Source organism: Macaca fascicularis, chromosome 16 (assembly GCF_037993035.2).
Source record: "Macaca fascicularis isolate 582-1 chromosome 16, T2T-MFA8v1.1".
NCBI classification, from domain to species: Eukaryota; Metazoa; Chordata; class Mammalia; order Primates; family Cercopithecidae; genus Macaca; species Macaca fascicularis.
In genome coordinates this window covers 71,130,550-71,152,384 of record NC_088390.1, presented here as the reverse complement: position 1 = coordinate 71,152,384, position 21,835 = coordinate 71,130,550, and the positions used below count along the sequence as shown (strand labels likewise).

The following is a 21,835-nucleotide window of genomic DNA, read 5'->3' as shown; positions in this document are numbered from 1 at the left end:
GGGACTGTGGGCACGTGCTATCAACCTGGCTGATTTTTGTATTTTTTTGTAGAGATGGGGTTTTGTCTTGTTGCCCAGGCCGGTCACAAACTCCTGAGCTCAAGTGAACCACCTGTCTTGGCCTCCCAAAGTGCTGGGATTACAGGTGTGAGCCACCGTCCCCAGCCTCACATGGACATTTTGAAATAAAACCCCGTATTCTTCCTTTTGTTTTATGTTTATTATGGATTACAAATTTATTTGGCAATTAAAAGTAACAGACCACTGGACTATATCATCTCGTGAGTAGCTGAGCTGTTGGATAATACTTTTATACTCTTTGATGCTAAAATACAATAAAATTTCCTAAATTTTGAGTGAGATGTTCCTTCAATATAAGAGAGTTTTTATTTGCTATTTGGGCATGGTAGATTTTTCCAATGTGATCTTATATAACTACAGTTAATGCTTTTTTGCCTTTTATTAATTTAAAAAATTATTTGCTAAAATGATGAATTAATGGCATATCTTAATAAAAATGTATACATTAACAAAAAAATTCCTTGGTCATATCTGTTTTCTAGGGAATGGTTGTATCTCTTGTCACATGAAATGCTGAATCCATACTATGGCCTCTTCCAATATTCAAGAGATGATATCTATACATTGCAGATCAATCCTGATTCTGCAGTTAATCCGGTATGATTTGAAGTTATGATGTGAATTGTGACCTGTAATGCTTTTCATGTTTACATATTAATGTAGTTTATTATATAGAAATTATTTGTCCTTGTCTTAGTTGTACCCTTTGACTTAGCAATTCCTCTTCTACAAAATTTTCCCAAGCAGATGATTACAGATACATGCACCAATTTGGAAACAGGGATGTTTATTGTTTATAGTAGCACTCAACTGAGAACAATATAGTTGTCTTCAAGAGTGGGGATTGATTAAATTATGACATGAAGCAGAATCACACAAATGATTAAAGGCATAGGTTCTGGAATTAGAAAGACATGTCGTGGTCTCATCACTTTCTAGCTTTGTGACCTTTCAGGGCAAGTTCATGGACTTAAGCTTCAGTTTTGTCATTGCTAATAAATAAATGTGTACCTCAAAGAGGGGTTATGAGAATTAAATGGGGACTGGCACATTAAGCATTTAGCACAGTGCTGTATGTTATTAACTGTACAACTCTTATCAATTACATTATTAAGCACTCAACAGAAGTCAGCAGTTATTACTAATGTATTGTTCTTATATTGTCTTTCCATAGAAGGGCACACTATACAGCCACTAAAATGATCATGTGGGATAATAGTTAATGATTTGGAAATTTGGTGTTTATGATGTGTTAAGGGAAAAGAAGGTTATCAAATAGTATAATGCAACTTTGGTAAATATATATGTGTGTGTGTGTGTGTGTGTGTGTGTGTTTTATTACTTTTAAAAAAGAAACAAAGAGGTTTAAAGACGAACTTAAAAGATTACTTAGTTTTGGCTGGGCGCGGTGGCTCAAGCCTATAATCCCAGCACTTTGGGAGGCCGAGACGGGCAGATCACGAGGTCAGGAGATTGAGACCATCCTGGCTAACACAGTGAAACCCCTTCTCTACTTACAAAAAAAAAAAAATACAAAAAAAAATTAGCCAGGCATGGTGGTGGGCGCCTGTAGTCCCAGCTACTCGGGAGGCTGAGGCAGGAGAATGGCGTGAACCCAGGAGGCGGAGCTTGCAGTGAGCCGAGATCGCGCCACTGCACTCCAGCCTGGGTGACAGAGCGAGACTCTGTCTCAAAAAAAAAAAAAAAAAGAATTTAAAAATACAAACATCTAACAAAATAATCTGTGATGAAAGACGAAATATATATAAAAGGGTAGAAATGTTAGATTTGTTTCAGGAAATTATTTAGGGAGGATTTTGAGGTGAAGGTTCTTTTTGGAGGGCGCACTGCTGCCCCTGTAGTAACAATAGCCCACATTCATTGAGGGCTTACAGCATGCCAGGTCCAGTTCCATGGGTTTCAAACATCACCTCATTTTACTCCTCATAGAGATGCTTTTTAGATACTGTTATTATCCTCATATTTCCAGATGTGGACAGTCCTACAGGGGTTAATTTGTCCATACGCCAGTGACTAGCAGAATCATGATTCTAATTCAAGCCTGACACCAAGTCTGTGCTCTTAAATCTATGGTGTTTTGATGTTTAATTTCTGGTTAGGTCAAGGAGGCGGGGAGATTTAGAATTGAAAGATTTTTTTTCATGACAAAGGGCTCAGCACGGAAGTGAGAGAAGGAAGAGAAAAGAATCTGCAAGTAGTTGAATGAAGCTCTGGGACCATAGTTTGGACTTTCTAAAAGATAAATTTTATCTTTCTAAAAGATAAAATTTACAGAATGACTGACCCCTGTGAGAAGGGCGTATTACCCTGTGTAATATGCTGTTCCGGAGTGATCTAGAGACTCCTGAGCATGCCCTAGAGAAATACTCCCTCCTGACTATATTGAAGAGTACAAATTTTATGCTTATTCTCAAAAAAATTAATGTTGCTGAAATATTTCATTTTTATTAAAATTTTCCTGGGTAGTTTCTAACTTGAGTATATACACTCTTTTCAATTTCAGGAACATTTATCCTATTTCCACTTTGTTGGACGAATAATGGGAATGGCTGTGTTTCATGGACATTATATTGATGGTGGTTTCACTTTGCCTTTTTATAAGCAATTGCTTGGGAAGTCGATTACTTTGGATGACATGGAGTTAGTAGATCCAGATCTTCATAACAGTTTAGTGTGGATACTGTATGTATTGAGTCTTCTGTCTCTTCATTATAGTTAAACTCTTGAGCTTTTAAAAAAAAAGTTTCAAAACCGATGTACTTAAAAAAAATTACACAGAAAATATTGAGTGGTTGAGTGATAGGATCTCATATGATTTCCCCCTTTCTGTAGCTTCTTTATATATTTCAAATTCCTTAAACTTAGCAAGTGTTACTACTTTAAAAAGAAAAAAAAAAACTAGTATATTCTATTTTTAAAAGTACTTTATATGATTATTTCCTCAATGTGATGTAAATTCTGTTCCAAACCTGCATGTGTTAGAATAGCAAATTCTTGCTGCCATTGCTTTTAATGAAGTGGCGATTGTTGGAACCATACTTTTAGATAAGAACTAATTGTTGAATTTAAGCTAAGAACTGATTCTGTTTTGCAAGAGGTCGTTATTTTTATGAAGATACACTGGAAATGTTTATTTTTTATAAAGTATACAGTGGCTTTCTCAACTAGGGATACACAGGCACTTGGCCCCTTGGAGTACAGTACCGAGTAGCGCTCTTCAGAATGCCAAATATAACTGAAATTGTCCTATATTGGTGGTTCTAGCAAGTCCCAGCTTTGACCAGGGCTCTTTCTCATCACTCAGGAAGTTAAATGTTTCCTGTGTTTATGCAGGTTAAAGCTCTTTGACTTTTCTGTCCAGAAAGAACTAGGTAGTGTGGTAGTTTAAGAGTTCATAAGCTGAATCTGACCTCACATTTGTCATATTATAAAATGATCTTAGTTTTATCTCACCAGTTAATACATCTATAGGGTCTGTATTTTAGGTTTCCCAGTTACCTATCTCTTCCTCTTTCCTTTCCAGTGAGAATGATATTACAGGTGTTTTGGACCATACCTTCTGTGTTGAACATAATGCATATGGTGAAATTATTCAGCATGAACTTAAACCAAATGGCAAAAGTATCCCTGTTAATGAAGAAAATAAAAAAGAATATGTCAGGTAAACACTCCTGTGTTCTCAAGGCTGAATTTTTTTTAAATGTTCTAGGATGTTAGTATGAACAAATTTAAATATTTAGATAGTATTACTTAGTGTTACAAAATCCGCTTCAGCAGAATTTAGTGGCTTATTAAGAACAGCCATTTTATTATTTCTCACAATTCCAAGGGTCAGGAAATTGGGCAAAAGAACAACATGGATGACACACTGCTGTTCCACAAGATGTCAGCTAGGCCTGCAACACCAAGATGGCCTCTTCACTCATAACTAGGATAACTCAAATGGCCGAGGGCTAGCTGGCATGGCTGTCGACTGGGGTCACTGGCTGGGTCCTAGTTCTCATTGTTGGCTGAGTTCCTTGGTTCTCCCTCTGTGATATCAAAGGCCATTCCCTCTCTCCATGACCACTCCCTCTCCCCATAGCCACTCTTTCTCCCTGAAAAGTTTGTCCCTTCATTGTAATGAAGGTTAATCATGTTACCCACTGTATTGATAGACTTCTTATGGGGTGGCCAGCTTTCCAAAGCTCAAAAGCAGAAGCTGCTAGATCTTTTTAAGGCCTAAGCCTGGTCCTGGCCAACATGACTTCTGTCTAGTTCTGGTTAAACTGAGACAGCCAGCCCAGTTTCATCATGGAAGAGGAGCTGTACAAAGGTGTGAATACCAGGAGATGTGGGCAATGGGGCCATGTGTGGTGTAGCTATCACAGGTGGCAATTCAGAAGGGCTTTTGTGCTGTATATTACTAACATTTAGCCTGTTTATAAACAAGCACATTGTGAGTTTAGGGATAAATGTAAATAAATGTTTTTCAGATTTCATAAAGTAAATTTGAGGAATTTTTATGTATTGGGCTAATTTGGCTTATGAGAAATAAAAAGTCTACCAAACAAAACTGTGGTAATCAGCTTTGGAAGTTTGAACTTGAACTTTACTGTATGTACACAGAAACTTGCATGCTATACTTTTTTTGTATAGATCATGTTCTCAAATCTTACTAACATTGTTCCTAGTTTAAAAATGAGGTCCACTTGATTGGAGTGAACACTGGCATAGCTTTTCTGGAAAGTGGTTTGATACCAGCAGTACATGCCCTTTAGCAGCTCTGTGTTTAGGACTCTTCTGCAGAAACACACATGTAATTGAAGAAGTACAGGAAAGGATGGTCAATTAAATACTACTTGTAAAAATTACACTACTAAAATCTTTTTAGAGAAGAATGATTATATTATACATTCAACAGAATATTATGTGGATATTTAAAAGAAAGACTGCATAAGCTGTCATATTTTAAAACTAAATCTTACAAGAATTATGTAGGAACAAAGTCTATGTTTTTTTGTTTTGTTTTGTTTTTTGTTTTCTTTTGTTTTTCTTTGAGACAGAGTCTCACTCTGTTGCCCAGGCTGGAGTGCAGTGGCACAATCTTGGCTCACTGCAACCTCTGCCTCCCAGGTTCAAGTGATTCTCCTGCCTCAGCCTCCCGAGTAGCTGGGAGTACAGGTGCGCACCACCACACCCGGCGAATTTTTGTATTATTGGCAGAGATGGGGTTTCACCATATTGACCATGCTGTTCTCAAACTCCTGACCTCATGATCTGCTTGCCTTGGCCTCCCAAAGTGTTGGGATTACAGCGTAAGCCACCGTGCCTGGCTGGTTTTTTTTTTTTTTTTATAATTATACTGAAGATGTTCAGGAGGCTGCAGTCAAATAAAGTTTTTGCCTAGGATGAGGGAGTGGAGGTGATGGGACTGGAAATAGGGAGGAGAAAGAGGGTAAAAGAATGGACTTTCATATTTTACTGTCTCCATAGTTAATGTTTGTTTTTTTGTTACATGCATAAAAAGTATGTATTACATTTCTACTTTAAAAAATGAAAGAACAGGCTGGGTGTGGTGGCTCATGCCTGTAATCCCAGCATTTTGGGAGGCCAGAGTGGGTGGATCAGCTGAGGTCAAGAGTTTGAGACCAGCCTAGCTAACATGGTGAAACCTTGTCTCTACTAAAAATACAAAAATTAGCCAAGTGTGTTGGCAGGCACCTGTAATCCTAGCTGCTTTGAAGGCTGAGGCAGGAGAACCACTTGAACCTGGGAGGTGGAGGTTGCAGTAAGCTGAGATCACACCACTGCACTCCAGCCTGGGCGACAGAGCGAAACTCTATCTAATATAAATTTAAAATAATAAAAAAAGAAAGAACAAATGAGAATTTCCTAAGTCTTAGCAGTATCTCCTTTTCAAGACCTCGTGTGTCCTGCTCAGTCCCTGGATCCCACTCTCCAGGGTTCAGTCGTGTTTACAGCACACGGTACTAATGTCTTGCCAGCTACAGTTTTGAGATTAAAAATTACAAAGAAAAATTTTTACAGTTGTACAGTTTTTCTGTCCCCTTAGCCCAGCAAACAGAAATATGGTCCTCCAAAGGATGTGTTGTTAAGTAACTTCTCTCTTGAAGTGGAGAACCATTTCTCCAGATTTGGAAATGGTAACAAATTTGACAGATGAGTAAGTTCTGTGATGTGTGAGATGGAGAGGTCTTCTTGGGTAGGTAGATAAATAAAAGCAATTCACTTATAAATCATACAGTCACACAGTAGATGTAGTTTAGTGCATTTTTTATTGGTAAAATTACATCTTCCAGAATTTTTATATCCTCTAGAGAACAATGATTATTTAATCAAAAAGCACTTGCTATTGGCTTTTACTGTTTCTTCTCATTTTTGGTTTGAGGATTATCTACCTCCTCTTCTCCCACAGACCTCCCTCAAATAGAAACAAAACACCCAACACATTCAAATTACATTTACAAGTAAAATCAGAAAAAATAGTCATTTTTGAGTGAAAGAGCTCTTTATTCTAGTTATTGGCATGTATGCTGTAAGTTTAGAAAGAAATTTCATCAAGACTCAAGTAGACGTCCTGTTTCCTGGGAGCTTCTCTGATTCGAAGGGTTGCTCTGCTGATGCTGCTGCTGTTAGTAGAAGTTTACCACTTTTCATCAACACTGAACTGTGTCACACCTCAGGGATCATTTATCCCCATTAGTCTGAGATTTATTTTTAGACTTTAGGCTAAATTATTAATGTTAGATGCTTGTAAAATGCAATGTTGCTAAAGTAGAGATTTATAATAATTACCAGATCTGAAAATATATGTGATTATACCCAATCCTGCCTAATGTTTACAGGCTCTATGTGAACTGGAGATTTTTACGAGGCATTGAGGCTCAATTCCTGGCTCTGCAGAAAGGATTTAATGAAGTAATTCCACAACATTTGCTGAAGACATTTGATGAGAAGGAGTTAGAGGTTAGTGCATTAGTAGTATAACATCACTAGTATAACAAGAAAGGATTGGGAATTATTTTGTTACTTAATTTTATAGGAAAGTCATATTTCTGGTACTTTCTAAGTTTCATGGTTCTATGCTTGAGAATTCTTATTCACAGGAAAAGTCTTTCATGCTTTTGAAGGCCTTTCATCCTTTGGAATTTCTGTGAGTGAACAATCTCTCTCCTCTCCTCTCCTCTCCTCCCCTCTCCCCTCTCCCCTCTCCCCTCTCCCCTCTCCCCTCTCCCCTCTCCCCTCTCCCCTCTCCCCTCTCCCCTCTCCCCTCTCCCCTCTCCCCTCATTTTTTCTGAGACAGGGTCTCACTCCGTCACCCAGGCTGGGGTGCAGTGGTGCAGTCATGGCTCACTGCAGCCTTGGCCTCGTGGGCTCAAATGATCCTTCCACCTCAGCCCCCCAAGTAGCTGGGACTACAAGCATGCACCAGCACGCCTGGCTAATTTTCTTGTTTTTTTTTTTTTTTTTTTTTTTTTGGTAGAGACAAGGTTTTGCCATGTTTCCCAGGCTGATCTCAAACTCCTGAGCTCAAGTGATCTGCCTGCCTTGGCCTCCCAAAGTGCTAGGATTATAGGCTTGAGCCACCATGCCCGGCTTGAGCAATCTCTCTTATATTGTGAACATTTAAAATTTATTTTTCTATCCTGTACTTTCTTATTTTAAACAGATTTCATGACTTATATGTACATTCTTCCAATATATATTTATTCCTTAACTTAGTAGTTACTGATTTAGTTAAGTAAAACCTCATTAATCTACCATATTGAAATTAATTTGGGTAAGAGCCTACTCTCAGTTGGTTTTACACTAAGCTTGCAAGAAAGCATTTGATAGACAAGATCACTGAGAAAATAACTAAAACACCTAGGAGAAATTGTATCTTTTTTTTTGAGACAGAATCGCCCAGGCTGGAGAGCAGTGGCATGATCTAGGCTCACTGCAACCTCCACCTCCTGGGTTCAAGTGATTCTCCTGCCTCAGCCTCCCAAGTAGCTGGGACTACAGGCACCCGCAACCACGCCCGGCTGATTTTTATATTAGTAGAAACAGGGTTTCACCACATTGGCCAGGCTGGTCTGGGACTCCTGACCTCAAATGATCCACCCACTCTGGCCTTCCAAAGTGCTCAGATTACAGGTGTAAGCCACCGTACCTGGCCTCTAAATGTCTTTAGATTAACAGCCATACAAAACAGTTAATAGTTTTTTGTTTCCTTTTAAAGCTGTCCCTTAAACACCTCAGGTCTGGTTTTGTAATTAAGACCTTTGACAAATACATCTGAATTTCCTACTGAACTACTAAGAAACATGAGGTTTAATTCTATTCAGGCTCCCACATTTATTTAGTAGTTAGGGATAACACAAATATTTGAAGTCTACTAATAATTTGAAACATGATTTTATTCACTGCCTTCAATGTCCTTTCTAACTAAATCTGTTAATAGACCTGTTAGCAAACAAATCTAAAAAGGTTGGTCTTACTTAATACTCTCCCCATTCCTTTTGTGATTGAATTGTTCATAGTAAAATAGCCAGAAGGAAGTAGTTGGAGGAGAACGCAGCAGGAATGCCGATAAGGTTGCAATATAATGCATTTTCATCTCTTTACACAATAAACAAGGATTTGGCCTTCTAACTGCCATTCCTCTGAGGAAAAGAATTTAGGAGGAGTCTTTTATGTCATTAAACACACCCATAATCCTTTTCGGATAACCTCCTCCCTGTTCAGTGTGGTGTTAACTCAGTGAACCCTGTAGAAGCTTTGTTGGAGATTTTATTTCAGAACCCTATGGAAGCCTTACTGGAGACTTTATTTGGTAGGGTTAGGGTTTTGAATATAGTTTCTACTGCTAATGAGTCATTATACTTTTTCTTTTTCTTTTTTTTTTTTTTTTTTTGTGGAGACAGAATCTCACTCTGTCGCCCAGGCTGGAGTGCAGTGGCGCAATCTCTGCTTACCGCAACCTCCGCCTCCCGGGTTCAAGCGATTCTCCTGCCTCAGTCTCCCGAGTAACTGGAACTTCAGGTGTGCACGACCATGCCTGGCTAATTTTTGTAGTTTTAGTAGAGAGGGGGTTTCACCATGTTGCCCAGGCCGGTCTCAAACTCCTGAGCTCAGGCAGTCCACCTGCCTCTGCCTCCCAAAGTGTTAGGATTACAGGCATGAGCCATCGCACCGGGCCTGAATCATTAAACTTTGTATTTTTATTTTTGAGATAGAGTCTCACTCTGTTGCCCAGGCTGGAGTGCAGTAGCATGATCCTAGCTCACGGTTAACTCCTATGCTGAAGTGATCCTCCCACCTCAGCCTCCCCGGTAACTGGGACTACAGGTGTGCACCACCACACCTGGCTAACAGTTTTTTGGGGTTTTTGTTTTTTTTTTTTTTTTTGGAGAGACAGTCTTACTTTGTCCCCCAGGCTGACAGGATCTCGGCTCCCTACAACCTCCACTTCCCAGGTTCAAGTATTCTCAAGCCTTGGGATTACAGGTGCTCACCACCACGCCCGGCTACCTTTTTGTATTTTTAGTAGATACAGGGTTTCACCATGTTGGCCAGGCTGGTCTTGAACTCCTGACCTCAAGTGATCTGCATGCCTTGTCCCCCCAAAGTGCTGGGCTTACAGGCGTGAGCCACCACACCCTACCCATTTTTAAAGACGATATGTATAACATTTATTTTAGTGGTGTATACATTAATCTTGGGTTTAATTAATTCTATAAAATCTAGGATTTGCAAGTTATGTTTTATAGTACACATGGAATTCGCTATTATAAACATGTTAGATTAGTATGGTGAGTTAGTCTTGGACCCTAGGGAGATGTATTAGTAATATCAAAATGATTTGGATATAGTTCATCTGTGTGACCCTCCCATCAGGATGTGTTTAGCAGAGGTCTGTATCAATGTGCTCATGTATTTTGTGCTTTAATATCAATTTAAGATTATTAAGCAAATGTAGACCAGGCGTGGTGGCTCACGCCTGTAATCCTAACACTTTGGGAGGCTGAGGCAGGTGGATCACTTGAGGCCAGGAGTTGGAGACCAGCCTGGCCAACATGGCAGAATCCTGTCTCTACTGAAAAATACAAAAATTAGCTGGGCATTGTGGCGCATGCCTGTAATCCCAGCTACTCAGGAGGTTGAGGCAGGAGAATCACTTGAACCCAGGAGGCAGAGGTTGCAGTGAGCCTAGATCATGCCATTGCACACCAGCCTAGGAGACAGAGCGAAACTCTGTCTTAAAAAAAAAAAAAAAAAAAAAAATTAAGCAAATTGTATGAATCACTTATTCAACACCCATTTCTAAAGTTTCTGTGCATTATCGGTTCCTTCCACAGGATGTAGTGAAATGGATGTTACTGCCATATTACAGCAGAGGACATTGATTGAATTGCTCTCAATCAACAAAGCTAATAGATATTGAAACTAGTAGATGATACAGGTCCAAAGAAGGCACATATCAACTGTATTTACTCTTTGGATCTCAATTGCTGTCCATTTTCTTAAAAGTTTTATAATTTTATTATGAACTTATAAAACAGTCACAATTTTTTACCTGGTCAAGTCTATCACAGCTGTGGTTCTCAGACCCTGGGGAGGGAGTTTCAATGAGTAGATACCTCTGGAACTTTTAAAAATATAGATCCCAACTGTCACCCCAGATGCACAGAATTAAAATCTCTGAGCCTAGAACCTGGTATGTCAATTTGAAAAGCTTTTCAGATGATTCTGATGTGCAACTTCGATTAGGAACCACCAAATGAGAGCCAGCAGTACAAATCTGAAGTTCTCTTTTGAGGAATTTTTGACCTGGCTATGGTTTCCACAGGTTCATTACTGTGTACTATTTTCACAGCTTATTATTTGTGGACTTGGAAAGATAGATGTTAGTGACTGGAAGGTAAACACCCGGTTAAAACACTGTACACCAGACAGCAACATTGTCAAATGGTTCTGGAAAGCTGTGGAGTTTTTTGATGAAGAGCGACGAGCACGATTGCTTCAGTTTGTGACAGGGTCCTCTCGAGTGCCTCTGCAGGGCTTCAAAGCATTGCAAGGTAACAGCCTGAGGGGCAGGCAAGCTGGGCGGCAGGTGGACCAGGGGTGGGGGCCAGGTCTGTCAGTATGGGGTCTGTGTAGATATTTTATAAACCGTGTGCTTAGAGATTCTCTTTTCACTTCTTACCTGTGACTCTCACATTGTGATACCTTCTCCTTCCTTTCTCTTGTTCCCCTCCCAAGAGCCTTTTGTGTGGGCTTCTCTGATTGTAGTGAGTGCCGCATGCTAGAGACCGTACGTAGTGATGCTCTGCCTTTTGTTTTCTGGTCACCTTACTTTTAATTCTGTTGCACATTCCTGTAAGGGAAGTCATTCACTTTCATGTTCACATCTCGACCTGGTGAAAATGTTTACCTGCCTGGGATGCCTCTCCCCTTACTTTTCAGTTCTTTATTAGACAGAAGCAGCATGGGTCATGGAAACCATCTGTTCGGTCAGAACATTTTAATTACTGCATGGCATCAGACCATTTGTTTACAACCATATTCCTTTTTAAAGAATGGTTTTCCGTGGAATCAGCTGGTTAATTTTGGGATGAGCTTGTAATATTGCTAATGATTGTGGCGCTTCACTGGGTGGCAGTTGCTTCCTTTACCTCTTAAGCACTTCATTGTCAAAGCTGCTGGTGATGACTAAGGACATACAGAGCGAGACTGGTACATAATTCGGCAGTGCTGCCCACAGCGCATGCTCTGAAATCCCTGGGGCGAACCTGCTTTCAGCTGTGCTGCCCTTCTCTGTAAGGAGAGCTCCTCAGCATCACACTGCCCAGATGCATAAAGTGAGGTTGTATTTCTGCTACGTGTATTTATATGGGGTGTCTGTGCGAACTGAAATGGATTCTATAGACGGCTCTTTTGCGCTCAGCCCAGTTTGAGTCATGAAATCTAAATTCGCATTAGGTCATCTTTTTGAATGTGTGCCTATGTATTTTACCTTGGATTTTCCTGATTACTTTTCTTCTCATGCTTTTGGGATATTGATTTTCTCTAAAATATAGAAATTGGGAAAGAGATTTCAATCTCGAGTTTTTTCTCAAATGGAAATACAAAGGTATTATGGAATCTAAGCCTTATCCAAGGTTAATTCTGGCTCTCAAAACCCAGATGCTTTTCCTGCTGCCCTTTGGTAGTACGTGCGGATTCATTAGCATTCCTCTATCCCCAGATCCTGTGGTTTACGTGCCAGTTTTATTCTAAGATTGTGGCGACAAATGCACGCACCTGCAGTGATTTCACCCACATTTCCTTCATTTGCAGGTGCTGCAGGCCCGAGACTCTTTACCATACACCAGATTGATGCCTGCACAGACAACCTGCCGAAAGCCCACACTTGGTAAGGTATTTTTGTAGCTTTATTCCCCATTCCATGTACATAGGTGTTAGTTCCGAACAGATTGGACTTTTTCTTTATTGTACTTACTAGTGTTGAATGAGCCTTTAAAGGGAATGATAAGCAGCTTAAGCGATTTAAAGTTAAGATTATTCGAAAACTGGTAGGAAAACTCAAAAGTGGTCACCTCTGTTTTAGAGAAATACCTTTTAGTTTTCTGTGTGACAGAGTGTTGTGGCTATATTGGTATACACTTGCTGGGCCAGTTTACTTATTATGAATGAACTGTGTAAAATTTGATTTGCTTATTCACAGCTTCAATCGAATAGACATTCCGCCCTATGAAAGCTATGAAAAGCTATATGAAAAGCTGCTAACAGCCATTGAAGAAACATGTGGATTTGCTGTGGAATGACGAGCTTCAAGGATTTGCCCAGGACTCTATTTATACAACCCTGACTGACAGTCTCCTTTCAGCAGAGTTTCAAAGAATGCTGAAATACAGGAAAACAACCCCCCCCCTTTTTTTTTTTTTTTTACATTTTAGGACACTGTGAGGGGAAAGGACAATTTTGAAATTCCTTTTCAAGGAAAAAAAGGTCTTTATGCTTTGCCATGAGGCCACATTCAGCTGCTATTTAAACTTAATATCTTGAACCTAAAGAATGCTGACTTTTCCTACATTTCCAGAGTTAGGCAGTATTCTACACTTAAAGACTACTACTATTTTTATAAAAGGTAATCTATTCAAATTGCTTCACAGATTTTAAGTCTCTCAAACATCAAGACAACTTCAGCAGTCGGTACAAGTCACATTTCATTTTGATTGAATACATAATTTTGAACAGCTCCTGTACTTGCTCTTTGTAAAAAATAAAAATAAAAAATTATTTTGAACTATTCTACCTTTGTAAACAATTGGCTAAAAGAATCATCTTTAAGAAATTAAGCCATTTACATGTTTGTGTTTTTCTATGGCAGAGCATTATATTTTGCATTATATGTTTCAGCTTAGTCTAAGTGGGTCTTTTTTACATTTTTCAAGAACGAATTTCCTGGAATACAGCTATATAATTTTGGTTGTCAAATTCCTAATGCAAACGTTTAGTCTAAACTTAGTCATTTATTTGCGACAATAAGATGTGTTCAGGGGCTCCCTGTTTTTAAGAGACTCTTTAAAAACAAAAAAAACTAATGTTTTTATCTTGAATCAATGAGATTAGTATTTTGGATTTACTTTTAATCTTAAAATACTGCATTTTTATAGCTTCTCACAGCATGTGGATGGGATGGGATTTTCATTATTTTGCTGGGTCAGCTTATCTTTAATATATGTACTATTCCTATAAACCAAAGTCTCTGACAAGTGCACCTAATTTATATTGTATTTTGACTATAGTATAAGTTTCCATTAACAAAACTATCCTAAAGTGTTAACTGCTCATAATTTTAATTGGGTAAAATTATGAAAAAGGAAGAATTTTGCTTAAAGATTATTAATAAGCTTAGAAAATCCTGCTTTTACCTAACAGAATGAAGTGGGGTTGAGGGGCAGTAGTATGAACAGTGATTCTAACTCGATGGCATAAATTACTTTGAAACTAAAGAGTTCATTTTGGAAGGGAATCCCACTTCCCTTCGTGTTGAAGATTTGCATTTGATTTTGAAACGTCCAGATTTAGCTTTCAAGGTGTGTGGCATGTTGTATGATCCAGAAGCAATGAAAACTCTGGGGTGAGGGATTGAAAAAATCTGAAATCGCAATTGGATTTTTAAATTCAACCATCAGAAATATGCACTATTCAGGGTTTTTTTTACATTGATGTGAAATAAGCAAATTTTCATGAGATAATTAAGTTGCAGAATTTAAAGTTATGAAGTAAATAGGTCCTCTGTTCTGTTTCATGTGATGGAGTGGGTTTCAGTCTGTGTTCTTGGCACCAAAGAGTTCCTCAGAGGTGCTTCAGGAGTAATGGTTGAAGAGAAGAGGGGCAAAGAGAGGGAGCGAGGGGGAAGGCCTAGTTGGTATTTAGCAGGGGCCTCAGGCTTCATATCCCCACCCCCTTTACCCAGAACAGTCTGTTTTTCTCTTATGTATATTGGAATTTCAAGTAAGCTTTCATGGGGTGCAGCGGGGCGGGGAGGAATGGATGGGATAAAAGAAGTGGAGATTTTGCTGCTCTAAAAAAGTTGAGAACTACTTGTGTAGTTTTTAAGTACTTCAGTGTATTTCATTTGGCCACATTCAACTGCCACAAGTAAGCTAGTCATAGTTGTAACTGTGCAGTGGTAATATGCTTATGTCTGCCTTTTTCCTCTCAAACAATTTGTTTTTTTACATTGCACTCTGAGTACCGAAGAGCATCTTGAAATGTATGGAAGGTGGTTTCTATGCTATTTGATAATCAGTAATGTTCAGCTGTCATGGTAGTACCCTATTGGTTGCAGGCCCATCTCTTTTATATTAAAGCACTAGTGCAGTTTATAATTGTGCCTACTTTTAAAATCTTTCAGTAAAAAATAAGTACATAATGAATATATAAATCATAACTGACAGGGATGCAGTAATAATGAAATGCTACTATCACTTATTTTAATATACAATATGAAGCAGGCAAATACCATTGTTTTTTGAGTGCCTTTTTAACTTTATGCTAATGACTTAATAGAGCTTTAAAAGAAAGAAATTGGCAGGGCACCATGGCTCACGCCTGTAATCCCAGCACTTTGGGAGGCCAAGGCAGGCGGATCACCTGAGGTTGGGAGTTCAAGAGCAGCCTGGCCAAGATGGTGAAACCCCATCTCTACTGAAAATACAAAATTAGCCAGGCGTGGTGGCGCACTCCTGTAATCTCAGCTACTTGGGAGGCTGAGGCAGGAGAATTGCTTGAATCTGGGAGGCAGAGACTGCAGTGAGCCAAGATCACACCACTGCACTCCAGCCTGGGCGACAAGAGTGAGACTCCATCCCCCCTACTCCCCCCAAAAATAAATAAATTACTCTCTGTAAGAGTCTATGCTATCACCATCATCTATAAAAACACGATTTAGATTTCCATTTCAAAGTTACATTACCCAATTACTTCCAAATAGGTGCTAAGCAGAAACCCCCAATGTGTTACTGAACCATGGGCTCGCACCTCATGTTTAATGTGAATCTTTATTTCCGTGTCCCTCTTAACTGGTTTCTTCTTGTCTTCCCCCTGGCTGTATTGTTATTTCAGATATGTGATACCTGTTTTCATACTCTTGCCTTTCCATCATGAATGCTTAGTTATGAACAGAGATTCCTTCATAGAGCTCACAGGCAGTACAGAGGTGAGTCTTGTCTCAGAGGGCCTTGTATCTTGGTGTACTTTTTAAATAGTGCTGTGTATAGTGTACATTTTGTTTTGCACATAGTTTGTTGCCCCGAACGGGTTTTTTACCAAGCCTTTTTTTCTTTCATGTATTTACAGTCCGGAGCACAAGATGCTCTTCTTTCAAATACAGTGTAATTCGCTTTACAACACTAATCTGGGCTTTGAACTTCCAGTGCATAGGACTGATTGCATTGTTGGGAGTTAGAGGCTGTTCCAGCCATCCTTAGTTTGGTAGAGCAGCGCCTTCTGCTTGTTTTCTAAGCGTACAGTCAACGGGTGCCATTTGTGGTATTTAACATGTTAGGATGATTGTTCCAAATGCTGAGTTGTTTTATTTCTAGATGTAATTAGTTCACTTTATGTAATATTCTTCTCTCAAACTGACTTTAAAAACAAAGTTTTATCATTTTCATTGTATTTGTATTTATTACAGAGTGTTTTAGCTTTGATATTCTTTGTATTTTCACTCATTTGTTACATGAGCTTTATCAATAACATCTGTATAAATGGTTTTTAAAAATTAACTATGTATGTGCCCATGCCGAAGTCGAGCAATAAAATCAATGCTGTTTGCACTGTCACAGCATCAACGTTTTTAAAGAATATTGGGTTTGTAATTGTTTTGAAAACATTTATGATTGGCTCTATGGAGGGTGACAACATGAGTCACAAAATGAAAAGTTCAAGAACACATGCCATCCTGAGTTTGTGCCTCTGTCATGTTGCAGAGCTCAGGCCTCCTTTCTGTCTCCCGGCAGAGCGGAGGAGGCGCCCATTTTCTCCGGCCGTGGTGACTGCCCGGTTGGCAGTACCTATTGGGGTCTGCACGTAGGTGGATTTCTGAGGGGGTCAGGGGTTAGTGGGGAAGAGCATCTTGGTCCTGTCACCAGTCTGCATCCATCTTTGCTGTAATACATCTCTGCTCCGGAGGGCAGGCCTGTGATAGGGACTCACATTTGCCAGCTCTACCTTGGTATGTCGAGCAGTAAAATTCTCAAAATGAAAAGGAGAAATCAATTGTATTTTTTCTAGAAGCCGTGGATTTTAATAATGATAGTGGACTAAAGTCCAGCTAACTCCATGGATAGAAAAGGAATGAATATGGTCTGTGTAAGTCTACACAGCATAGGGTACAACACAAGGGAAAACCTGGGCAACATGTAAGTAGTAGCAGTGTATTAAAGTTCAAAGGGTGAGCATGCTTTTGTTTATATACTTTTATATTCTTTTGAATATTTTTATTTTGCTTTGTCCCTCATTGCTGTGTTTACTGGTTTTATCTAAAATTTGTAAAGTTTTAGTATATTAAAGATTTTTGGCTGGGCACAGTGGCTCACACCCATAATCCCAGCACTCTGGGAGGCCGAGGTGGGCAGATCACGAGGTCAGGAGTTCGAGACTAGCCTGGCCAACATGGTGAAACCCCGCCTCTTTACTAAAAACACAAAAATTAGCCAGGTGTGGTAGCAGACGCCTGTAATCCCAGCTACTCAGGAGGCTGAGGCAGGAGAATTGCTTGAACCTAGGAGGCAGAGGTTGCAGTGAGCTGAAATTGCACCACTGCACGCCAGCCTGGACAACAGAGCAAGACTCCATCTCAGAAAAAAAAAAAATTCAGGCCGGGTGCTGTGGCTTGCACTTGTAATCCCAGCACTTTGGGAAGCCAAAGCAGGTGAATCTCTTGAGCCTAGCTTGAGACCAGTCTGGGCAACATGGCGAAACCCCATCTCTACAAACAATACAAAAACCGGCTGGGCATAGGGGCACATGCCTGATAGTCCCAGCTGCTGGAGGTGGGGCTGAGATGGGGGGATCGTTTGAGCCCTGGAGGCCAAGGCTGCAGTGAGCCGTGATTGAGCCACTGTACTCCAACCTGGGCAACAGACTTGAGACCCTGACTCAAAAACAACTTATTTATTTTCGTATTATAATAGTCTACAAATTATCCAAAAGTTTGATTTGACTAATGATCAGAAGTTTAACCTGAAAAGTTTGTCCCTTCATTGTAATGAAGGTTAACCATGTTACCCACTATTGATTTGTACTTCATATACCAAATGCTTACAATACATGTATATACAATAGGATATATGCAACAGAACAAGAGCCTAGTAACAGGTTAGAGGAGGTAATTACACAGGAAAAGTGTTACTTTACATTCCTATGTTAACATTCGTAGCAAACTAGACAGACCAGATTTTAAATTTTACTTAAAAGGTATCTGCCCTAAATGTGACTTGTCTGCTGCTCATTCAACAAATATTTACTGTGCTCCTACTATGTGCCAGGCTCTGTACTAGCTGATAGCCATATAGCTTTGCATGAACTTCCAAAGTAATGCTAGCCTATGTCTCACTGTAGGCTAAGTTCAAACTTAAGCGTTCAAAACTCAATTTATGTACAGCAAAGCAGTCAGTCATGACGGGAGCACTTGAATCAATACCCCACCTCAGCAAGGCCCTGAATCCCAGACTTGGCTATTTGTGGTCTCACTGTGTTGCCCAGGCTGGAGTGCAGTAGCTATTTCACTGGCACAGTCATGGTGCACTGTAGCCTCAAACTACTGGTCTCCCAAGTAGCTGGGACTACAGGTGGGTACCACCATGCCATGGTGCAGTCTATGGGATGGGCGGGGGAACCTAAGATGTTTCTCCTGCCCACTTAAGTATTCTTAATGCTTTTTTTTTTTTTTTTGTAAGAGTCTTGCTCCGTTGCCCAGGCTGGAGTGCAGTGGTACAATAGCTCACTGCAACCTCCACCTCCAGGTTCAAGCAATTCTCGTGCCTCAGCCTCCCAAGTAGCTGGGATTACAGGGTGTGCACCACCATGCCCAGGTAATTTTTTTTTTTTTTTTTTTTTTTTTTAGACGGAGTCTCACGCTGTTGCCCAGGCTGGAGTGCAGTGGCGCGATCTCGGCTCACTGCAAGCTCCGCCTCCCGGGTTCACGCCATTCTCCTGCCTCAGCCTCCTGAGTAGCTGGGACTACAGGCGCCCGCCACCGCGCCCGGCTAATTTTTTGTATTTTTAGTAGAGACGGGGTTTCACTGTGGTCTCGATCTCCTGACCTTGTGATCCGCCCGCCTCGGCCTCCCAAAGTGCTGGGATTACAGGCTTGAGCCACCGCGCCCGGCCAATTTTTGTATTTTTAGTAGAGATGGGGTTTCACTATGTTGGCCAGGCTGGGCTTTTCATTAACTGTAAATACTGTCTGGTTAGTCCCTTATGATAGATGAGGCATTTAGTTCTAATATGAAGCACCTCACTCTGTAACATCCCCCACAGGACTTTCCAAATGCACGATTGTGATGAGCCTTTCCTGGGCTGCTCCAGGCTGACTGGCTTGATGCACATGATCCACAGCACTTGAATCGCACCGTCCTCTGCTTGTTAAGCTAGTCTGGTGAAGTGATCTTTATTTGCTTTTCATTTTTCAAAAATATGTTGTCTCCTATTTTCTGACCTTTGCTGAGCAATCCTATTCCTTCCCTGACCAATTCTCTCATAAATTTTTTTTTTTTTTTTTTTTTTTTTTGGTTATTCCTAGTTACTTTTTAGCTTGGTAAAGAGCACCAGTTCCCACCAATCACCAGAACTAGCAACTTAATCTTCCTAAAATATTTTACATTTAAAAAAAAAGTATAATAAAAGCATTGTTAGGCTTGTGCTAACAGATCTAATGGTATTACATAATCTACCGCTCAGAGTCACACCTGCTGTGCTTCTGGATCTTTTCTGGGTGCTATGCTTCTAGATCTTTTCTGTATTGTATTTACATTATATTGCATCATATGTATAATACCTGTTCACACCGTGGTTTTTTCTATAAAACTGCATATTTTGTAGTCTGAAATTTTTTTACTCAATATTTTATGGCTATCTAGATCTACTTTATCCTCTAACACTTTTTAGAACTTATGTTCCAGCTCTTGCATATCTAGCCTTATTGTGGGGAAAAGAGAGATCAACTGTTACTGTGTCTATGTAGAAAGTAGAAGACATGAGACTCCATTTTGTTCTATACTAAGAAAAATTCTTCTGCCTTGAGATGCTGTTAATCTGTAACCCTAGCCCCAACGCTGTGCTTGCAGAGACATGTGCTGTGTTGACTCAAGGTTTAATAGACTTAGGGCTGTGCAAGATGTGCTTTGTTAAAAAAAAAAAAAAAAAGTGCTTGAAGGCAGTATGCTTGGTAGAAGTCATCACCATTCTCTAATCTCGAGTACCCAGGGACACAATGCACTGCGGAAGGCAGCAGGGACCTCTGCCTAGGAAAGCCAGGTATTGTCCAAGGTTTCTCCCCAGTGATAGCCTGAGATATGGCCTCGTAGGAAGGGAAAGACCTGACCGTCCCCCAGCCTGACACCCGTAAAGGGTCTATGCTGAGGATTAGTAAAAGGGGAAGGCCTCTTTGCAGTTGAGATAAGAGGAAGGCCTCTGTCTCTTGCTCGTCCCTGGGAATGGAATGTCTCGGTGTAAAACGCGATCGTATGTTCTATTTACTGATAGGAGAAAACTGCCTCATGGCTGGAGGTGAGACATGCTGGCGGCAATACTGCTCCTTAATGCACCGAGATGTTTGTGTAAAGTCAAACATAAATCTGGCCTACGTGCACATTAAGGCACAGCACCTTTCCTTTAACTTATTTATGACAGAGATCTTTGCTCACATTTTCCCACTGACCCTCTCCCCACCATTACCCTATAGTCCTGCCACATCCCCCTCTCCGAGATGGTAGAGATAGTTATCAATAGTGAGGGAACTCAGGGACCAGTGCCAGCGCACATCCTCCATATGCTGAGTGCTGCTTTGTCTCTGTGTCTTCTTTCTTTTCCCAGTCTCTCGTCCCACCTGACTAGAAAAGCCCACAGGTGCGGAGGGGCAGGCCACCCCTTCACCTCATCTTGTGCATTTCCTGTCCTTTCCATTCACCTGTGCTTGCTGAATTGTCACAACCCATCACAGGTGTCCGCATGTCACTTACCATGCTCCAAACACACCCAGTCCATTAAGCCTTTCCCTGCTGGAAGCTCTCGCCTGCCTGGTGGCCCACCCTTCTGACAGTTTCCATTCCAAGAGCTCAGCACTTAGAACCACAGCAGTTGATCAGATGTCTTTTCTCTCTAGGTCAGGTTTCACTGCTTCATGCCTCCTGGCCTCTCATCGTGCATACACTCATCCCCACAGCACTCTCTCTGCCACTCCTGGGCTTCCATCCAAGTCCCCATATCCTCAACTGCTCTGAAGCTTCTTCTAGCTTAAGTGTAGCTTTTCTTCTCCATTGAAAACACCATCCCCAAGTGGTTTTTTTCCCTCATATTCCTCCATACCAGAGATGAGGCTGGTACACTCTTGCCCACTTGAAGCCCATCATGCCTTCTTCCCACCTGCAGTCACTAATGCATCTTTGAATGACAGCCTGGCTTTCCACCCTTTATCTCTTCTCACTGCTATCTTCTGCCAACCAACAGAAACCATAATGCATTTTATTTATTTTTTTGTTTTCTTTTTTTTTTTTTTTTTTTTTTGAGACGGAGTCTCGCTCTGTCGCCCAGGCTGGAGTGCAGTGGCCGGATCTCAGCTCACTGCAAGCTCCGCCTCCCGGGTCATGCCATTCTCCTGCCTCAGCCTCCTGAGTAGCTGGGACTACAGGCGCCCGCCACCTCGCCCAGCTAGTTTTTTGTATTTTTTAGTGGAGACGGGGTTTCACCATGTTAGCCCATGTTGGGATGGTCTCGATCTGCTGACCTCGTGATCCGCCTGTCTTGGCCTCCCAAAGTGCTGGGATTACAGGCTTGAGCCACCGCGCCCGGCCTATTTTTTATTTTTTTGAGAAAGAGTTTCACTTTTGTTGCCCAGGCTGGAGTGCAGTGGTGCGATCTCAGCTCACTGCAACTTCCACCTCCCAAGTTCAAGCGATTCTTGTGCCTCAGCCAGGTGCCACCATGCCTAGCTAATTTTTGTACTTTTAGT

The 21,835-nt window shown here is 40.7% G+C and overlaps 1 protein-coding gene across 5 annotated transcripts in view; it reads left to right on the top strand.

The window, feature by feature from the left end:
* The window catches only part of SMURF2 (SMAD specific E3 ubiquitin protein ligase 2), a 117,970-nt gene extending 101,506 nt beyond the window's left edge, over positions 1-16,464 (top strand). For all 5 annotated transcript variants that reach the window (XM_074020121.1, XM_015438717.4, XM_015438718.4 and 2 more), the window contains 7 exons: positions 564-678; positions 2,606-2,784; positions 3,626-3,763; positions 6,951-7,071; positions 10,967-11,168; positions 12,430-12,505; positions 12,818-16,464. In XM_074020121.1, coding sequence (XP_073876222.1) covers positions 564-678; positions 2,606-2,784; positions 3,626-3,763; positions 6,951-7,071; positions 10,967-11,168; positions 12,430-12,505; positions 12,818-12,917 — 931 coding nt within the window. In that variant the 3' untranslated portion in view covers positions 12,918-16,464. The remainder of the gene's footprint in view (positions 1-563; positions 679-2,605; positions 2,785-3,625; positions 3,764-6,950; positions 7,072-10,966; positions 11,169-12,429; positions 12,506-12,817) is intronic.
* The last annotated feature ends 5,371 nt before the right edge of the window (positions 16,465-21,835 follow it).